The 17,491-nt window shown below is 40.4% G+C and overlaps 1 protein-coding gene across 1 annotated transcript in view; it reads right to left on the bottom strand.

Moving 5' to 3' along the window:
• Window positions 1-17,491, bottom strand: part of NBAS (NBAS subunit of NRZ tethering complex) — a 93,983-nt gene that overhangs the window by 69,429 nt on the left and 7,063 nt on the right. Inside the window, exons 4-7 of the mRNA XM_039218316.1 lie at window positions 17,026-17,103; window positions 16,396-16,443; window positions 11,760-11,803; window positions 1,555-1,688 (exon numbers count right to left, since the gene is read on the bottom strand). Of these exons, the coding sequence (XP_039074247.1) occupies window positions 1,555-1,688; window positions 11,760-11,803; window positions 16,396-16,443; window positions 17,026-17,103 (304 nt within the window). The remainder of the gene's footprint in view (window positions 1-1,554; window positions 1,689-11,759; window positions 11,804-16,395; window positions 16,444-17,025; window positions 17,104-17,491) is intronic.

Below are 17,491 nucleotides of genomic sequence, written 5' to 3'. Positions count from 1 at the left end.
TATATAGTGCACATTAGTTTTCTATCAGATAGTGCTGGTCCAGAAAACAGTGATCCAAACTTTCCAGTTTGGTTCCCCAGGACTTCCATCATAGGAGCCTAATATATTTTTTCAAGTTTTTCCATTCATTATTTCTAAACAAAAACCATTCTCTATATCATAAGTTCTTATCCTTAGCTTCTCATTAGAATCAGCTGAAAAACCTATAAACAGAGGCACCTGGGTGGCTCAGCCAGTTAAGCGTCCAACTTCAGCTCAGGTCATGATCTCACGGTTAATGGATTCCAGTGTCAAGCTCTGTGCTGACAGTTCAGAGCCAGGAGCCTGCTTCGGATTCTGTGTCTCCCTCACCCTCTCACCCTCTCCCTACCCCCACTCACATTCTGTCTCGGTCTCTGTCTCTCTCTCTCTCTCAAAAATAAATAAACATTTAAAAACTTAAAAAAAAACACACACTTATAAACAATATTAATTCCCAGAACCCACTCCTATCAAATTAAATCAGAATTTCGGTGGGTTGAGCCTAGAAAATTGAGTTAATTGTTTGTTTCTCTTTTCTTTATAAAGCTTCCCAGGCAATTCTGAGATGCAGCTGTTGTGCTGTCTCCGTATCCTGGTCATCCAAGGAAGGACACAAAGTGAAAAGCACTGGGTCCCTAAAACAAGCACTTAGGAGCTGGGTTGCCATGGCAACAGTCTGGAACCCACCCCAACCTCAATTTCAGCTTTCCAAACTGTAAAGTGCAGACAATATCTGGCCAATCTCCTTGAAGGGTTCTTGTGAATATTAAATAAGAATATATAATGTGGAAACTAATTTGACAATAAACTATTTGTAAAAAAAAAAAAAAGAATATATATCAAACCCATTAATAAAGTATACAGCACTACATAAATACAAGTTATTACTACCATAATTTCTTCACTCTCCCTTTCAATTTCTACTCCGTTAGGATAACAAACCCCAGCTCCTCTGAAAGCTGTTTCCTACTGGAGCAGCCCACTGACTGCTCTCCACTGGAACTGCACAACAGCTTTCCATACCTCTGTTTAGTATTTACTTCCCACCATGGCTTTTTTTTTTTGGCGGGGGGGGGGGTTGTTGTTCTTGTTTTAGTTTTTGGTTTTTTGGGTTTTTTTTTTTTTTTTTGAGAGGAGATAACATGAACAGGAGAGGGGCAGAGAGGGAGGGAGACAGAGAATCCCAAGCAGGTTTCGCACTGTCAGTAGAGAGCCCAATGCGAGGCTTGAACCCACATACCATGAGATCATGACCTGAGCCAAAATCAAGAGTCGGACATTCAACCGAACGAGCCCCCCAGGCGCCCTACTTCCCATCGTGTTTTGATACTGGTGGATGACCTCTGAACACTGTACTACAAAACACAAAGAAGAAGTACTTCATGTACAGATATCTACCTACTAGATTATGAACATCTTAAGTTCACAACTTACATTTATATTTCTATTTCCCCTCTTTCACACTCATTCACTCAAGCACCTTCACATATTTTTTTTGCCTTTCATGTAATCAGCTTCCTGTTACATACATACCGGGGCAATAACAAAGAGTTCGCTTCCCATGAGATCAAATACCCTCACGGTTCCTGTACTTTCAGCGTAGGCCAGCAAGGTACAATCGTAACTCCATGCTACCCGTCTCCACTGGGGCTTGGGGTCTTTGGGAACTACAATGAAAGGAAAAGAAGTGCTTTTAACAATGTGTTATACAGATAGTTTAGTTGCAGTAACTATTAATGCAAACTACTCAATTCTATTACATCCTCTTCCAAGGATTTCTAATCCTTCAGTTCAATAGAAAAGAACAGTTCCCAGAAAGCTGCTTGAAGGAAGAGTGGGAAATATGAACCAGAGCTGGCTCTGCCGCACTTACGTATGAAGGACAGACTACGGCCCCAGGGTTCAAGTGAAGGCTGACCCTGCCCGGTCTGGCAAAGGCCCGGGAACAGCACACCTTGGAACACTTTTATAAAGTTAAGATGGATCAAAAAAACATAGAGAATGGGCAGAAAATAATTCCGATCCAGTGAGTTCAACATCTCTATCAGCAAAAAATAAAAATCTCGGGGCGCCTGGGTGGCTTAGTTGGTTAAGCATCTGACTTTCGCTTAGGTCATGATCTCGCGGTTCGTGGGTTCGAGCCCCGCGTTGGGCCCTGTGCTGACTGCCAGCTCAGAGCCTGGAGCCTGTTTCAGTCTGTGACTCCCTCTCTCTCTGACCCTCCCCTGCTCACGCTGTCTCTCTCTCTCTCTCTCCTAGAAATAAATAAAACATTTAAAAAAAATAAATAAAAATCTCAACTGAATGAAATCTTCTAAGCGTATCAAATACAGATACCGAAGAAATACAATGCAGCATTATGCGGACACAGTACTAAAGAAATGCTTATGTACACGTGTAGTATACATACACAGACATTAGGTAAATCAAGTACTATCCTGGATCTGTCACGCAATCATAATATTTAATAACCAATCTTAATCTAACACCGGTATTTTTTCTGTTCTGAATTTTTCGGTACAACAATGAAGAGTAAGGCTGTTGGCTACAAAAAAAAAAAAAAAAAAGGGACAGTGAAACTCTCAACTCTGTTGGATTTGTTTGAGGCTTTTGATGTTTTGTTGGCTTCCGTTGTCCCTCATTCAAATGCCAGCTCTGCAGAGACAGGGCCACTGCCTCCCCTTTACAGCAGGGATTCCAGATGATTGGGGGACTGACAAGGTGACATCGTGAGTCAAGAGCAAAGAAACCTATGTGTCAGGCCTTCCCACACAGTGAACACTTCACCACCACACACTCACTGCCTCTCAGAGTTGGGACAGCCCCTCAGGACAGCCGCAGAAAGGCTTCGGAGATTCATCGGCTTCTTTCTACTCCCCTAATAAAATCTCCCAGTTCAGGCTTCACAGTCTGTTGCAGAGACTCTCACAACAGCCCCAGCTGGTCTCCTCCCTTCCATTTTTCTCCCCGATCCTTCCTCAACACTCTCCAAAGAGATCTTTCTCAGAAGGGGTACAGACCCCATCCTGCAGCAGCACGGTTCTCCATTTCCAAGAGAATCAATCAAGTCCAAGCTCCTCCACATGCATGAACGGCCCCTTACAAATGGCCCCATCACAGCCCCCCATGTCCCCTCCTACCACGTCCTCCACCACACATCTAACAAGCCACCAACGACACAACAACTGGCAAAGAAGCAAACCATGCATCCTCGAGTCTCAGTCTTTCATACACATTCTGCCTCCACCTGGAACATTTTTTCTTAGTATTCGTCAAAGGGTTCTCTTTTGTCACAACCACCTGTGGGAACAAGTGGTTACCTCCTCCTTCCTTGACACTCTTCCAAACTGACTGCTCTCCTCTCTGGGCCCCAAATATGCTGTACAAAACTCTTCCGTAGCATTGATCGCATCCTATTATGCTGTTTCCATGACTATTGCCCACACCAGTGTCTCAGCTCCATGAAATCACAGACAATGTCCTACTCAACATGGCCATCCTGGGACCTGAAACAGAAAGGAGTTTCACTTTCTAATCTTCACTAGTAAGTGAAGACTACATCTTTCAGAAAAGTGTGCATTAATAGGACAAGGTAATGGTAAGAGTTCAGCATCCCTCAAGGACTACCAATTAAATGTGAATCACATAACTGAAGTCTTCTTTCCACCTACAAGAAGTAACACAGAATTGACTTCCCTCTTATCTCTGTAATACCCATAATATATGTTCTTTATATAAGGGAAGTGTACCAGACATCAATGAGTTTCTCTGTTTATCAATAGGTAAAAAGCTTACCCCCCCAAAAAAAATTCCAAGGGGTCTTTGAATACAAGAGAGTCTAATGAATTTATTAAAGACTAACAAAATACTACCTACACTCCAGAAGACAACTTTTTTAATAGGAATAAAATGAAGAAAAAGATCAGTTCTCTGTCTTTATAAGGTTAAAAAAAAAAAAATCCAAACTTGGAAGTAAACACAGGCACAAAATGATAAACAACACAAGAGTGCAAGACCCACATACACACAGACGCCATGTAAACATCAGTAAGAGAACACTTTAATGCCCTGGAAAATATTCATGTGCTCAAGAAACACAGTGGTATTTTTCCATTATTACTGTTTTACCTGTGGTAGATTTTTTCTCTCTTATTTCATTTTGATAGGTAGGATAAATAGATTTATTCACCACATTCTGTTTCCATCTAAAACAGGTCCCATCTGAAGGGGATTTGTTTTTACTATTACTTCTAATTATAACCAGTAGCTCCAGAAACTCCACATGTGTTCTGACCCAGACAAAGATGTTTTCATCACAAAATAAGATTTCACACAACGATGTAAAAATAAAGACTTTATCACCAGTTTTTTCCAGCTGACTGTGTGGTTTTGGAGAGGAACAAACAGTCCAGATTTTTACAAAGCAAGTGTCAATGGGTCTGTCTGAAGAGTATTCAGAAAGGCTGCCAGTCAAGTTAACCAGCAATCTGACAACTGCCACGTTCATGGTCAGACTGTTCATTCTTGCTCCTATCTTGGGCCAGCTGCAGCCCCTTCAGCCTGCCTGGGTGCCAAGTTCTTTCCCACCTTGTGCTTTTTGTCTGTGCTGTTTTCTCAGCCTGGAACCTTCTCCCTGAGCCCTCTCCTGGCTCCTTTTCATCTCAGATCTCAGTTTATGCACCACTTCCCCTCGATGCTTTCTCTGACCACCCTGGCTGAAGCAACCCAAGGCCCCATTATTCTTCACTGCCCACTGGTTTCATTCCCTCCACAACTCTGATCCCAAACAATTATGTACATGTTTACACTTTATCATCTGCCTATTGGCTTAAACTATAAATTCCAAAATGCCTGGCCCTAGGTCCATTTTGTTCCTAACTGCATCCCCAGGGCCTAACACACTGGTGGTAGTAATCGGCACTCAAGTGCTCTCAGAGTACATCTGACCCAGTGCTCAGCCACCCAGATTAGAAACCAACAGGGGACAAGATTACGACGAACACGGGGTTCTCTTTTCAGTGCTGCCATAAAACAAAGGGGTGTGTCCTTGAGGAGATCGCCCAGGTGTAGCTTGGTCATTTGCAAAATGAAGGGTTGAATGAACCATCTCTCCCAGACTCTTTGACTTCTAAATCGAGAACCAGTGAGCAAAAGCAAACTAGTGGGGGCAATGAAGACTTGCAGGGAAGCTAAATATTTGAATATTAGAAATAAGTGCTGGCAAAGACACAAGAAAAATCTTACGATCCTAGAATGAGAAATGTCTAACCATCACAAGAAACTCTGAAATTATACAGAAAAAAATGGCAAATGTAGTTACGAAAAACAAAACAAACAAAAAAAAAACCACAGACCAAAACCAAAACCAAAAACCCACCACTACCATAACAAATTTAAAAGGAAATCGACTGGGTGAAAATATTTGCAACATATGTGACAAAGGATTAACATTCATACTATCAGACCAGTAAGAACAAGTCAAGCAGGCTGAGAATACAGGCAAAAGGGTCTGACCTAACAATTTACATAAATAAATAAATGAATAAATAAATAAAGCCACTTAACATATGCTCTACCTAATAAGTAAAAAATTCAAATTTAAAATGAGATACTTCTCTTCCTTTGCCAGTGAACCTAACGAATACTTTTCAAATAGGTAAACATACGGTGCTGGCAGTGGGGCAAAGAAACTGCTTCCATCATACCTTTTTCATAGTTGTATACATAGGTGAAACTTTCTGGAAAGAATTACAGCAGTAGCTATTTGAATACTACACCCAGGGACGAACAATGTCTTTCCAGTGCCGGTGGAGAGGGATGGGGGCAAAGATGGGTAAGAAAAAGAGAAAGGAAACAAGCCACTGTAAACAACCTAAATTTCTATCAAGAGAAGAACAGATGAATAAAATGTGGTTCACATTCTTACAATGGAAGGCTGAGGCTGCACTGGAAAGACTGAAGTGCACCTGTACGCACTGACGAGGAAAGACATGGGTACAGTCAGAGGGAGAGCATGCTGGGGAACAGTCTACAAGAGGAGCTCGATTTGTTAAAGAAAAAGTCGATCGATGCATGTACACACAGGCTGATAGAAGCAAAGAAGGTTTTATATTAAATCATTAATAGAAGTTCCTATGAGAAATGCAAGTAGAAAAGAAACTTTTTTAGGTTCTCTACTTCTGTACTGTTTGAATGTTACACATATGTACTGCTTTTGTAATTAAGACAAACAAACAGGGTAACTAGTATCAGACTAGATCTCCTACCGTAAAAGAAAAAAATATGTCAAAGAAGCACTTTCAGAGGTCATCCTACAAGCAGTGCAAGACCGTGATCATGGGGAGAAGCTACTTTCGGCCCGTCGGCACCTTCCCGTGGTACAGGAAGAGGGACCTCCAGCTGCACACGCAAGTCCCCAGGAACTGAGCAGATAAAGGAGTCTGGGGCCACTGAGCTGAATACAGTCTGCGAGGCAGCATTCCAGAGGGAGGTGAGTGAGGCAGAGAAGGAGATTCAAAAATCTGCAGAGATGAACCCTGAGTCTTTGGTCACACACACACACACAGATTCCACAGAGCCAAGGAGAAGACTGTTGGGGAAAGGTACTTCCAGAGCTGGGAGAGGATTTGGAAATGTTTGAGCTCCACCTTGTCAGAGTGGAGAGAAGTCCGTGAACACTCAGAGCTCTCATAAGAGATCCCAGAAAGACTCCACTGTAAAGTAGGACTAACCTAACCCCAAAATAAAAGCTATTCTAAGCCATATCCTAGAACATTATAAAAAAATTAAAATAAAAATAAACCTTAAAAAATTAAGCTGATTAACTACTTCCCAGAACAAACCTCAATACTCTATTAGGGAAGATAACAAGGCTCACTAGTCAGCTCCTTAATGTTGAGCATACAATCTAAAGTACAGGAAAACAGGGGCACCTGGGTGGCTCAGTCGGTTGAGCGTCTGACTTCGGCTCAGGTCATGATCCTGTGGTTCATGGGTTCAAGCCCCGCATCGGGCTGTGTGCTGACACCTCAGAGCCTGGAGCCTGCTTCGGATTCTGTGTCTCATTCTCTCACTCCCCCACCCCCCCTTGTGTGCTCTCTGTCTCTCAAACATAAAATAAATATTTAAGTGCAGGAAGATATACATAATCATGGGAAAACCCAACCAACAAAAACACGCCCAGAAATGCTACAAATTGAGGAATAAGCAGACAAGGACTGCTTTTGTAGCATTTTACAGCTATTATAGCATATTTGGGAATTCAAAGCAAAACATAAACATAGGCAGTATAGAGAGAATCTCAAAAGAAATGTGATGGAAACCACAAAATATAGAAGCCAGGTCTTAGAAATACAAAAATACAAAAGATGGTGTTGGGGCTTGGGCCATCATGGGGCCCAGCAGGCCACCAGTTTACTGATGGGTCCTCCGCATACTTACAACCGGCAAACTGCTGCCTCCTACTGGAAGCTCTGGTTTATGAGATTTCAAAATCAGAAATATGAGAAAAACCTCTTGATTAACACAGTACAGCTCTAAAAAACAAAAAAATGTAACCACTCATTCCATGTGGTATTATTTAGGTCACTATCCAAGACAGGGAGAGAAGACTGGTATTTATGGCCTCGCAAACAGAGCCAAAACAAGTTGCAACCCACATTTAAAACATTCTCAAATGGCATATATTTTATAAGGCAATAATTGAAAAATATCAAAGTGGAACCAAATAGTTCCTATTTTAGTTTGCAGACTCTGCAATATGTAGTTTCAAAAATGCATTAACAACAATCTGGCTCCTTTTCTCCAGGCATACACAGGAAACCTCATTTGGAATATGAGAGTTATCCTATAAAGAAGAGTCAGATAATAAGCAAATAATCATTACCTCAAATTATATGAAATGGAAAGAAGCCATTAATGCAGCATTAAGGTCATAAATTCAAACATTCGGAAGCCAATGAAATAAAACATTAGTTCGCAAAGCATTATTACCCATCCATGCTGCCACATTAACGGTACGCACTAAAACCTCCAACAAATATTATAATTTGTGTGAAATACAGAGGGTTAAGCTTCCCATTTTCACGTTAACTGGTAGATTTCTCAGTTTACGTACTGGTTAAGAGTGGGTGTCTAATGTCACCACTCAAAAGGACCCTGCAGGTCTGAATCACTCCAACATTCTGAACGTGCTTCTCAGCAGCTCACCTCAGGCTCCCCCAGTTCTCACCCAACAGAAGCAAAGCTCTGGGGAAAACATAACTGAATGTCTATCCCTAAATTATTCTTCTGGGAACATCTTGATCCTTACACATTATTTAAGCCAGGTCTGGTCTACTTTAATGAGTGCTGGTGAAGATTACTGAGAGTAAATTTAGAAAAGGCTAGAGCTCCAAGCACACACACTGCACTCCTTCTATTATTCTCAACAGGTTATTAAGCAAACAAGACCTCTTATCTACCCTTATTTGTGGTATGTGTACACACTGGTGTGCAATAAAAATAAAAGCATGGGGCCAGGGGCACCTGGATCCCTAAGTTAGGTGTCCGACTCTTTATTCCAGCTCAGGCCATGATCCCAGGGTTGTGAGATCGAGCCCCATGTCAGTCATGGAGCCTGTGTAACAATCTCTCACCCTCTTCCTCTGCCCCTCCTTTGCTCACTCACACACTCTCTCTCTACATACAAATTATAAATCTATATATATACAGTCATGAACTTCTAAAATTAACTCACAAGAAATAGGAAAATATACTTTTTCATAATAAAATTGTAAATATCGCTATAACCGTTCTCAAGTGTCATTACCCATTTGATAGGGTCAAACGCTGTGTGCCTACTACGCTGTAAGACACCATGTTAGGCACCAGGAACAAAAAAAGCTGAGTAATATGGGAGCCCTGCCTTCAAAGAATTTACTGGGTAGGCTTACCCAGGAAACAGACAAGCATCTCAACAACGAAGGGGAAAAAGGCAGATTAGCCTATGTATGGTGATACATGTTCAAACAAGTCCTAGGAAAACATTAAGAAAGAGGCACAAATGAGGAGGAAGCAGGCAGGGAGGGAGGGTTCCCAAAAGAGCTGATGTCTAAACCGAAAATATGCAAGACTCATTAATTAAATATAAAAGTGAGAGCCTCTAGGCAAAAGGAACTATCTGTACCGAGGCGTGAAAAGCACGGTGGGGCTGGAAAGGCACAGCAGGTTTGTGCTAGAACACAGGATGTAGGGCAGGGAGATCTTAAGGGACACACAGACTGAAAGGTCAGGAAAAAATGAGCCATATTCTACAATCAGTGGGAAACAACTGAAAGATTTTAGGCAGAATAACCACATTGGTAGTGGTAGCGGTAGCAATAGCTTAAGGTCTCCTACATACTTAGGATACATCAGACATTATGCTAAGAGCTTTACATGTATTAGCTTGTGGTTTTTCAACAATCCAACCTATAATATTATGTCCATATTACAGATTAATTAAAGCTCAGAGAGGTAAGGTAACATCCAAGGTCATATTTCTAGAAAGCAGGGGAGCCAGATCTGAAGGGTAACCTGAAAGAATTCTCATTTAAAAGTAATGAATTTGCTGTGAAGTGTGGATCTGTGAGAGGCAAACAGAAGAAAACCTTGTCAGGAGACTATTACTAAAAAAAAGAGAGAGAGAGAGAGAAAATGTTAAAAGCCTGTGCTAGAGCTGTGGTGGCAGAAGTGCAAAAGCAGAGGCAAGGGCTATTTGAACAGGTTCCCAGGGCTTGGTGATGTTAAGCAAAGGCGATCCTTCCCCACTGTGTCACTCACGACACTGCAGTGAGTTACTTCTCTCTTCCCCCGGCAGAGTGCAAAGCCTTCAATCCAGATGGCCTATGGCTTACTCCTCATTTTATATGCAGTGCCCAGGAGAGTGCCTCGCACATGGTAGCAGCTTAATAAATATTTGTCAAAGAAGATAGAAGACAGAGAAGGAAAAAGAATGAGCAAATATGTTGGTAACTGGCTTGATACAGCTAATGGTATCACTGACAATCTAGGGAACAGAGCCAAAGAACAGATTCTAAGAAGGAGAAATAAGATTATATAGGCAAATAGGCAATTTTACATTTGCTCTTAAGTTATAACATCTATTATTTGTAAAGATGACTCTGTAAGAACTCTTTTACTGCTTTGCCCACTAGCATATGTGGAATCATAAAATTATTAAAGCAATTCTGACATACTAATAGAATGATCGCCATTCATAGGAAAACTGAAAACGTTTTTCAAACACCTGACCTTGAATTTTCAGAACATATGTGGGTGGCCAAAAATGACAAAAGTGAGAAGGTAACTCACCCTGAGCCACTCACTGAGGGTGCATCTGTCAAGGAGCTTCAGCATTTCCTGGGGAAAGCTGGGGCAAATCCTCAACAGAACCATCATTTTGTAGATTTCAAAACTATCGAGGTCTTCCTTCTCCTAGCTCTCTTTCACTGTCAAGGATTTATTTTACCTTAATGCTACTTTATGGTAAAACATGTAGGGGCACCTGGGTGGCTCAGTCGGTTAAGCGTCTGACTTCGGCTCAGGTCACGATCTCACAGTTCGTAGGTTCGAGCCCCGCCTCGGGCTCTGTGCTGACAGCTAGCTCAGAGCCTGGAGCCTGTTTCAGATTCTGTGTCTCCCTCTCTCTCTGACCCTCCCCTGCTCACGCTCTCTCTCTCAGAAGTGAATAAAAAACATTTATTTTTTTTTTTTTAAAGAAAGAAAGTGAAAGTAAGACACTGAATACAGTGCCTGGCACACAGTCAGGACACTATAAATATTCATTGTCATCACAACAACCATGATTACCATCCTGACGATTCCTACAACTGCACTTACTAACCAACCCAAGGTCAGACAGATGGGACTGCAGGTCCTTAAGTAAAACATACACAGTAGTTGCAATTACCTAATAGCACCCTCCTAATTCTATTCTTTCTGGAAGGTTCCCTCTGCCTCTTCATACCTGCTCCTGCAGACAGAAACATGTCCCCTGGCTTCCTTTCTACTCATCCTTCAGACTGCTTTCAAAAGTCACTTTTTCTCAACAATCTCATCACACAGCCCTGGTTAAACTCTCACCCTGCTCTGTATTTTTCCTTCATCAGATTTGTCACAGTTTGTATTTATATTTTGAGTGTCTACACACCTCAAGAGGTAGGAGACCGTGACTTTTTGCTCATAATTATATCCCTAGCACCCCGCAAAATGATTCAGATACATAAAGGATAGTAATTTGCGCTGAATACAACACCAGGAGAATGAACAAATTCCAACTCTTGACTTACAGATTTTTTTTTTTTTTTGCATTGAATTCAAAATATAAGACTAGAGACGCCTGGCTGGTTCAGTCAGTACAGCATGGGACCCTTGGATCTCCGGGTCATTATCTCAAGCTCCACAATGAGCAGAGAGATTACAATTTTTAAAAAGGAAAAAAAAAAAAAGGACAAGAGACAAAAATACTTTATCCCAAAACTGGCACAGACTTTTATTTTAAAAGTTTCGACTTCAAATCTCTTCAAAAAAAATGGTCCCAAATGGACTAAGCAAATCATTTAACGCAGTAAGAAAAATCAGTTAAGATGTTTTAAAAGTATTTTAATAAAGTCACAACAATCCTTGTTAATATTTAACATATATCCTGACTTTTAAGAAATACTTTAACTGTAGCAAAATTGAAATTTCCATTTTTTAAATATTTTCGAAACTCTTACCTTGACATTTCCCAATAATAGATGTAAAGTCATCTTTTGCAGACCTGCAAAATAGGTGTAAAATTAAGCCAACAGTGTCACCATAACAATAACACATTTTGTCGCACTAGGAAACCCCACAAAAACAAAGTAGACAACTTGTCTGTATGGCACTAAACCAGTCCTTCTCTCAGACATGGATTTGTGCTCAAATAAGACCCTCTCATTGGTGACAACATTTTCTTCCAACCTTATTTCACCAGAAATGGAGCTATACCTGGAATACAGTGATACGAGAATGAGATTAAGCATGGTCTTTTAATACAACAGGTTCTGATTCAGCAAATATGGGACAGGGCCTAAGAAATAATATGTTCTGAAGCTCCACAGATTGATGTTGGTCACAAACCATGGTTTGTATCATATTATAAAGTTTAAATCATTTAGGAAAACAAAGTCTTGGGGTGCCTGGCTAGCTCAGTCGAGTAAGTGTCTGATTCCTGATTTCGGCTCAGGTCATGATCCCACGGTCAGTCACGAGTTCAAGTTCCGCATCAGGCTCTGCACTGACAGTGCAGCTTAGGATCCTCTGTCTCCCTCACTCTCTGCCCCTCCACCTGGCTCCCTCAAGAATAAACATTTTAAGGGAAAAAAAGGTCTTATTTTAATAAATCAAATAGCTTGAATAAGTGACCATATTTGCTACCAATGACCTATTTAAAATCTGTGATCTTGAAATATATACCAAAGTAATTTAATTATTGTATGTTAAAAAAAGAAAAATGGTAAACCATCTAGAAAACAATTTAGTAACAATTATCTAAAACCTAATGCCTACAGTAATTTGATCCAGACTCAATTTCTATAATAAAGTTATCTCTAGGGAATAATTACAGATACACACAGATCTCAAGGAAATACATGCAGCCTAATTTATAAAAGAGAAATATACACCCAGTATAAGATTAGATTCGCTATCTGCACTCAATGAAATATTATGCAATTACTATATGTGACATGGAAAGATGTTCATAATTTTCAAAACATTTCAAGAAAAGACATATCAAACAGAACGTATAGTATTGTTAGACTAAGCATTATACACACACACATACACACACACACACACACACAGAAAAGTTCCAAAGAACATACAACATTTTGGCTGAACTGTATTTTGTCATTCTTTCTTGAATACTTAACTGTTTTCTAATATGGGTAAAGTGACAAAGCATTACTTTTAAAACACATTTTAAACACTAATATTTTTAGCCATTTATTAAAATATTGTATTAGGACAAAAGCCAATTATTAAATATGGTAATAAACTTCCTCAAGAAATTGACTATTCAGCCTCCACGTGGAATAGAGAACATAGTCTTTGAAATGAGGCTGACCTGATTCCAGCTCTATCTGGGTAACCTGGAGAAAATATTTAGTGGGAATTTCATTTTCCTTTCAATAAAATGGGATGGGTAATATCACTTCGTAGCTTAGGGAAGGATTAAAGAAGACATTACATATAAATTAGCACAAACTAGGCCTATGTCAGTATTCATTACTTTTGTCCTTAATATATTATCACAAATAATAATTGCTCTTTTGCTTGGAAAGGTGAAGGAGGGAGACATAAATTTGGTTTTGTCAAAACTTCGTATATGTATTCACTTAAGCAAATTTGGAGGCAGGTGCCTTTTTTTATAAGAGTCTCTTTGTTGTTGTTTTTGTTGCATTCCATGATGGTTCCTAATTCCCATATTTGTAACAGCTCATAACAGTAAGAAATTGTTACTTCATTATGGGGGGGGGGGAGAAAACACATATTAGCCTCTTATAATACCTACTCAGTGCCAAATTACCAAAGTAGCAATTCACAACAAGTCACTTTTTATCCACTAGAGCCTCGCACACAAGCAGGTTGGTAGGGCCGATCGGAGCAAAGGACTGGAACCGTCTGCCACTGCGGCACACAGAGCAGCAGCCCCGGCACCATCTTACCAAAGGCAGGGCTCTCTCCAAACTGAAACTAACATGTGTTTCAGCTTTTCAGCTTTCTTCCTCAAAAGCCATTTGCTATTTATGACTGCTTCCAAGTACTGAAGAAGGACCCCAGACATCAGAGTTCTCACTCATATTCCAATACAATCAACAATATTTACCAAATGCCAGCTGCCGACTACTATCGCTGCTGGAGCCAATCTTGCATTGTACGTGTTCTTCACACCGCAGTATAAAATACACGTTGGAGAGCAAGAACAAAGGTCTTACAGATTCAGGTTTGGCCACTGTCCATAGGGTTTACTTTGAAGACCTACCTGGCCCTTTTTCTTTGCTGACCATCTCACTTCTTTCCTCAAAGACTCTCCGTTCAGGTCACTACAAAGGGTGTGTGTCTATTAATTCGGGAGAAAGGGATGGACTGCTGACTCTGAGCAGGTCAGCGGGCTACGCCCTATAACGCACCTCCCACATCTGCCTCCTCTGTCCCACTTGCAAACACCTTACTTATTCATCAAACATCAACGAAGCACCTATGATGTTCAAGGAAATATAAACTTCTAGGGAAAAGGACAGGGCCGGCTTCCAAGGAACACACAGCGTAACTAGACTTCAGACAGAAGCTGCCATTCACGCTGAATTCTAAGTAAAGGATGACCTGGAGCGGCCCTAACTATACCAGGGGAGCCCACGTGTAAAAACACAAGCACACAAGGCTAAACAACAAGACCCCAAGGTAGTGTAGATTAGTGGTTAAGAGCAGCAACACCGAAGCTGGGATGGCAGATTTCAAATCCTCAAGAAAGTAACTGAACCGTATTACGTCAGCTTCCTCGCTGCTAAGATGGAGAAAAATGGCAAAAGCTACCTCCCAGGGCTTCTGCAAGGATTAAATGAATTAACACATGTAAAGTACCCATAAGATTGCCCAACATCCTTGGTACAGTCTTATCACTAAGTAGAATAGCGTGTTGATTATTTTGGGAGCATAAAGAATCAGCACCTAACCAAAGCAGGGGGGCGGGGGTGGAACCACAGAGAGTATGTTCCTAAAAGGCTTCCTAGCGGAATCCGTGTTAGACATGGAAGAGTCCTCAGATACACTAATGTGATCAAAAGCTTTTGCAAATTACAGACCAGACAAATAAGATCTTGATGACCATCCCTTTGGCTGCCTGGGAATCCTCCCTCACCACCTAATCTCGAATACACGCATGAAGTCCTAGAGCTGGATTTATGTACAAGTTTTATAAATATTTTACACTCTACCAATCCAGTAGCAAATCCTTTTACAAAAACAATTTTTCTTATTCTTTTCACCAAAAATGCTATTAACATGTTCTAGAGACCCTTGGTCAAACTCCTCTTCACTGGCCTAAATATCAGTCCCACCCCCGCATGCACATTCTGACCCTAACACCTACAATCATGCTGCTGATGTTCTCATTTCATGGGAGAAAGATGGAAGTTTTGACAAGTAACCGCTATTTATAAAGTCACACCATAAGCACGTATCTCAAAAAGACAGATTTCACATTACTGCAACACACGGAATAGCAAGTGCTCACCCATTTCTACGAACAATGTTAAGTTCAAAACTGTGCCAGCTTGATGCTTACTGACGCTGTGAAAAAAAGAAGGGTCTGCCTTTTAAAGCCATGCCAAATTAGACACTGTCGTTTTGAAAGGCTTGTCATTAGTGCCTATCCTCTCCATCCTGGGGATTTTAAGAGGGATCACAAAACAAAGCCTCCCCATCTGAAGTTGATGCCCCAGTGGGGGTAAGCCCTCTGTCTACTCCCCAAAAAGGTGAGGGGTCCAGTTCTGTTTGAGTAACTGGAAAAAGAAAGAAACTGCACAAACAAAAAGCTGACACGAGGGTGGGAACAACCGAATGCACATTATACTTGTTTAGTCAAGAATAGTGAAGTATCAGCAAAAACTTTTGACCAATATCTAGGGATCCTAAAATTTTGGTCACCTTACTTAGTTTTTAAAAACAAAGAGTCAGGCCTTGCCTGGAGGAAGACATAGCCTCTAATTTTAGCAATGCAACATGCTTCGTCCTCTATTGCTAATTTCCAAAATAATCAACTAGTTTTCCTGAGTTAGCTTCTCCTGTTGCTATTTTTTCCACAACTGATAGATTACTTAAAAATAAAGTCCGTGAAAAGCTCAGCTTAGAGAAGACTTCTAGATGTGTATGTAACGCCAATGAAGGTCTCAAAAGGACAGAGACTATCACTGGTCTCAAGAAACGTGTAATCTTCGCCTTGCAGACTCCTGTTCCATGTACAGCTTTATGCCAACAGAGCCAAGTATCCCCTACTTTTTTCAATACCTTCTTGAGCATCTGCTTTAGTGGACTCGACAGTAACTAGTCAAACAAGAGTGACTCCCAGAGTTCTGGAGGAACGCCTGGTCTCATGAAAAAGTAAAATTTCCCAGGGGAGAGCAGAGGGCGTTGGGGAAGTAGACCAGCTACACTAACACAGTACCCTCTGTTCTGCACCTGGCATAAGTTGCTGTCTGACACCTCACAAAATTATGTGTTAATAGTAAAAGCCATTTAAATACACCCTTCAAAAAATTTAGCTCCCATAAATCAAGGAAATTTTTCTCAAGGGAAATTCTGAATAGGAGTAATATTAACAATTACCTGATTTCCACACACTGATCTTGAACGGCAGCCAAAAGTTTTCCATTGCTTTCATTGAGAGAAAAAAACACAGATGCTACATGAATATTTGTAGCAGTCTTTAAAGATGAAATTATTTTAAGAAATTAATTTTTTTCACATCTTCAATTATTCACATCTTCATCTTAATTTAACCTTAAAATTAAATGAGTATCAAAGGTACAAAAGCATGAACAAAATGATTCAATATAGAGAATTAATACATTTAAGAGATACAAATCATATGTAACAAAAGGAACTTATATACAATAAAAAAAAAAAAAAAACAAGAATGCAAGACAAAAAGGACCCCAAAATTAATATCCATAATGAAATTTAAATGCTAACCCCACTAGAGAAAACAATATGAGGGGCGTCTGGGTGGCTCAATCCGTTAAGCATCCAAGATCAGATCATGATCTCACGGTTCGTGGGTTCGAGCCCCATGTTGGGCTCTGTGCTGACAGCTCAGAGCCTGGAGCCTGCTTCAGATTCTGTGTCTCCCTCTCTCTCTGACCCTCCCCTGCTTGCGCTGTCTCTCTCTCTCTCAGAAATGAATTAAAAAACATTAAAAAAAAAAAGAGAAAATGATATGAATTTTTAATACCTTACCTCGCAAGTACCAAATGCCAGTTTATCTGTTTATTAACCAAGCGAACCAGTCCATCAGGGAGCAAAAAAGGCACAGGGCTGAAACAACACATTAGCTAACTTTAATCAGGAAAAACACATACAAGTAGATAAATGTTATAAAAAGCACACAGGTCTATAACAAGAGAGGATTTTTTTTTTTTTTACATTAAAATATAAAATTTGAACATGGGCAAACCTGAAACTGAAAGTCCCTAATTGCTTACCTGAAACTTTAGACCACATCCATGACTCTTCTTCCAGAAAAACGTGGTGGTATATTCAAAGGTATAAATGTTAAAACCTTTTTAAGGAAAGGATATCGAAGATGCCAGCAACCTAGCACAGGTGAGCTTGTAAGAAACCCTTCCTTCTGTGCACGCCTAGAAATTCCGACTCAACTTTAACAAATTCTAGTGTACAGCTAAATTCTTAAGAAAGAAAGAGA

This window comes from Hyaena hyaena, unplaced genomic scaffold (assembly GCF_003009895.1).
Source record: "Hyaena hyaena isolate Hyena2069 unplaced genomic scaffold, ASM300989v1 scaffold_748, whole genome shotgun sequence".
Classification (NCBI taxonomy): Eukaryota; Metazoa; Chordata; class Mammalia; order Carnivora; family Hyaenidae; genus Hyaena; species Hyaena hyaena.
Note: the sequence above shows the minus strand (reverse complement) of the source record. Positions and strands in the feature narration are given on the sequence as shown.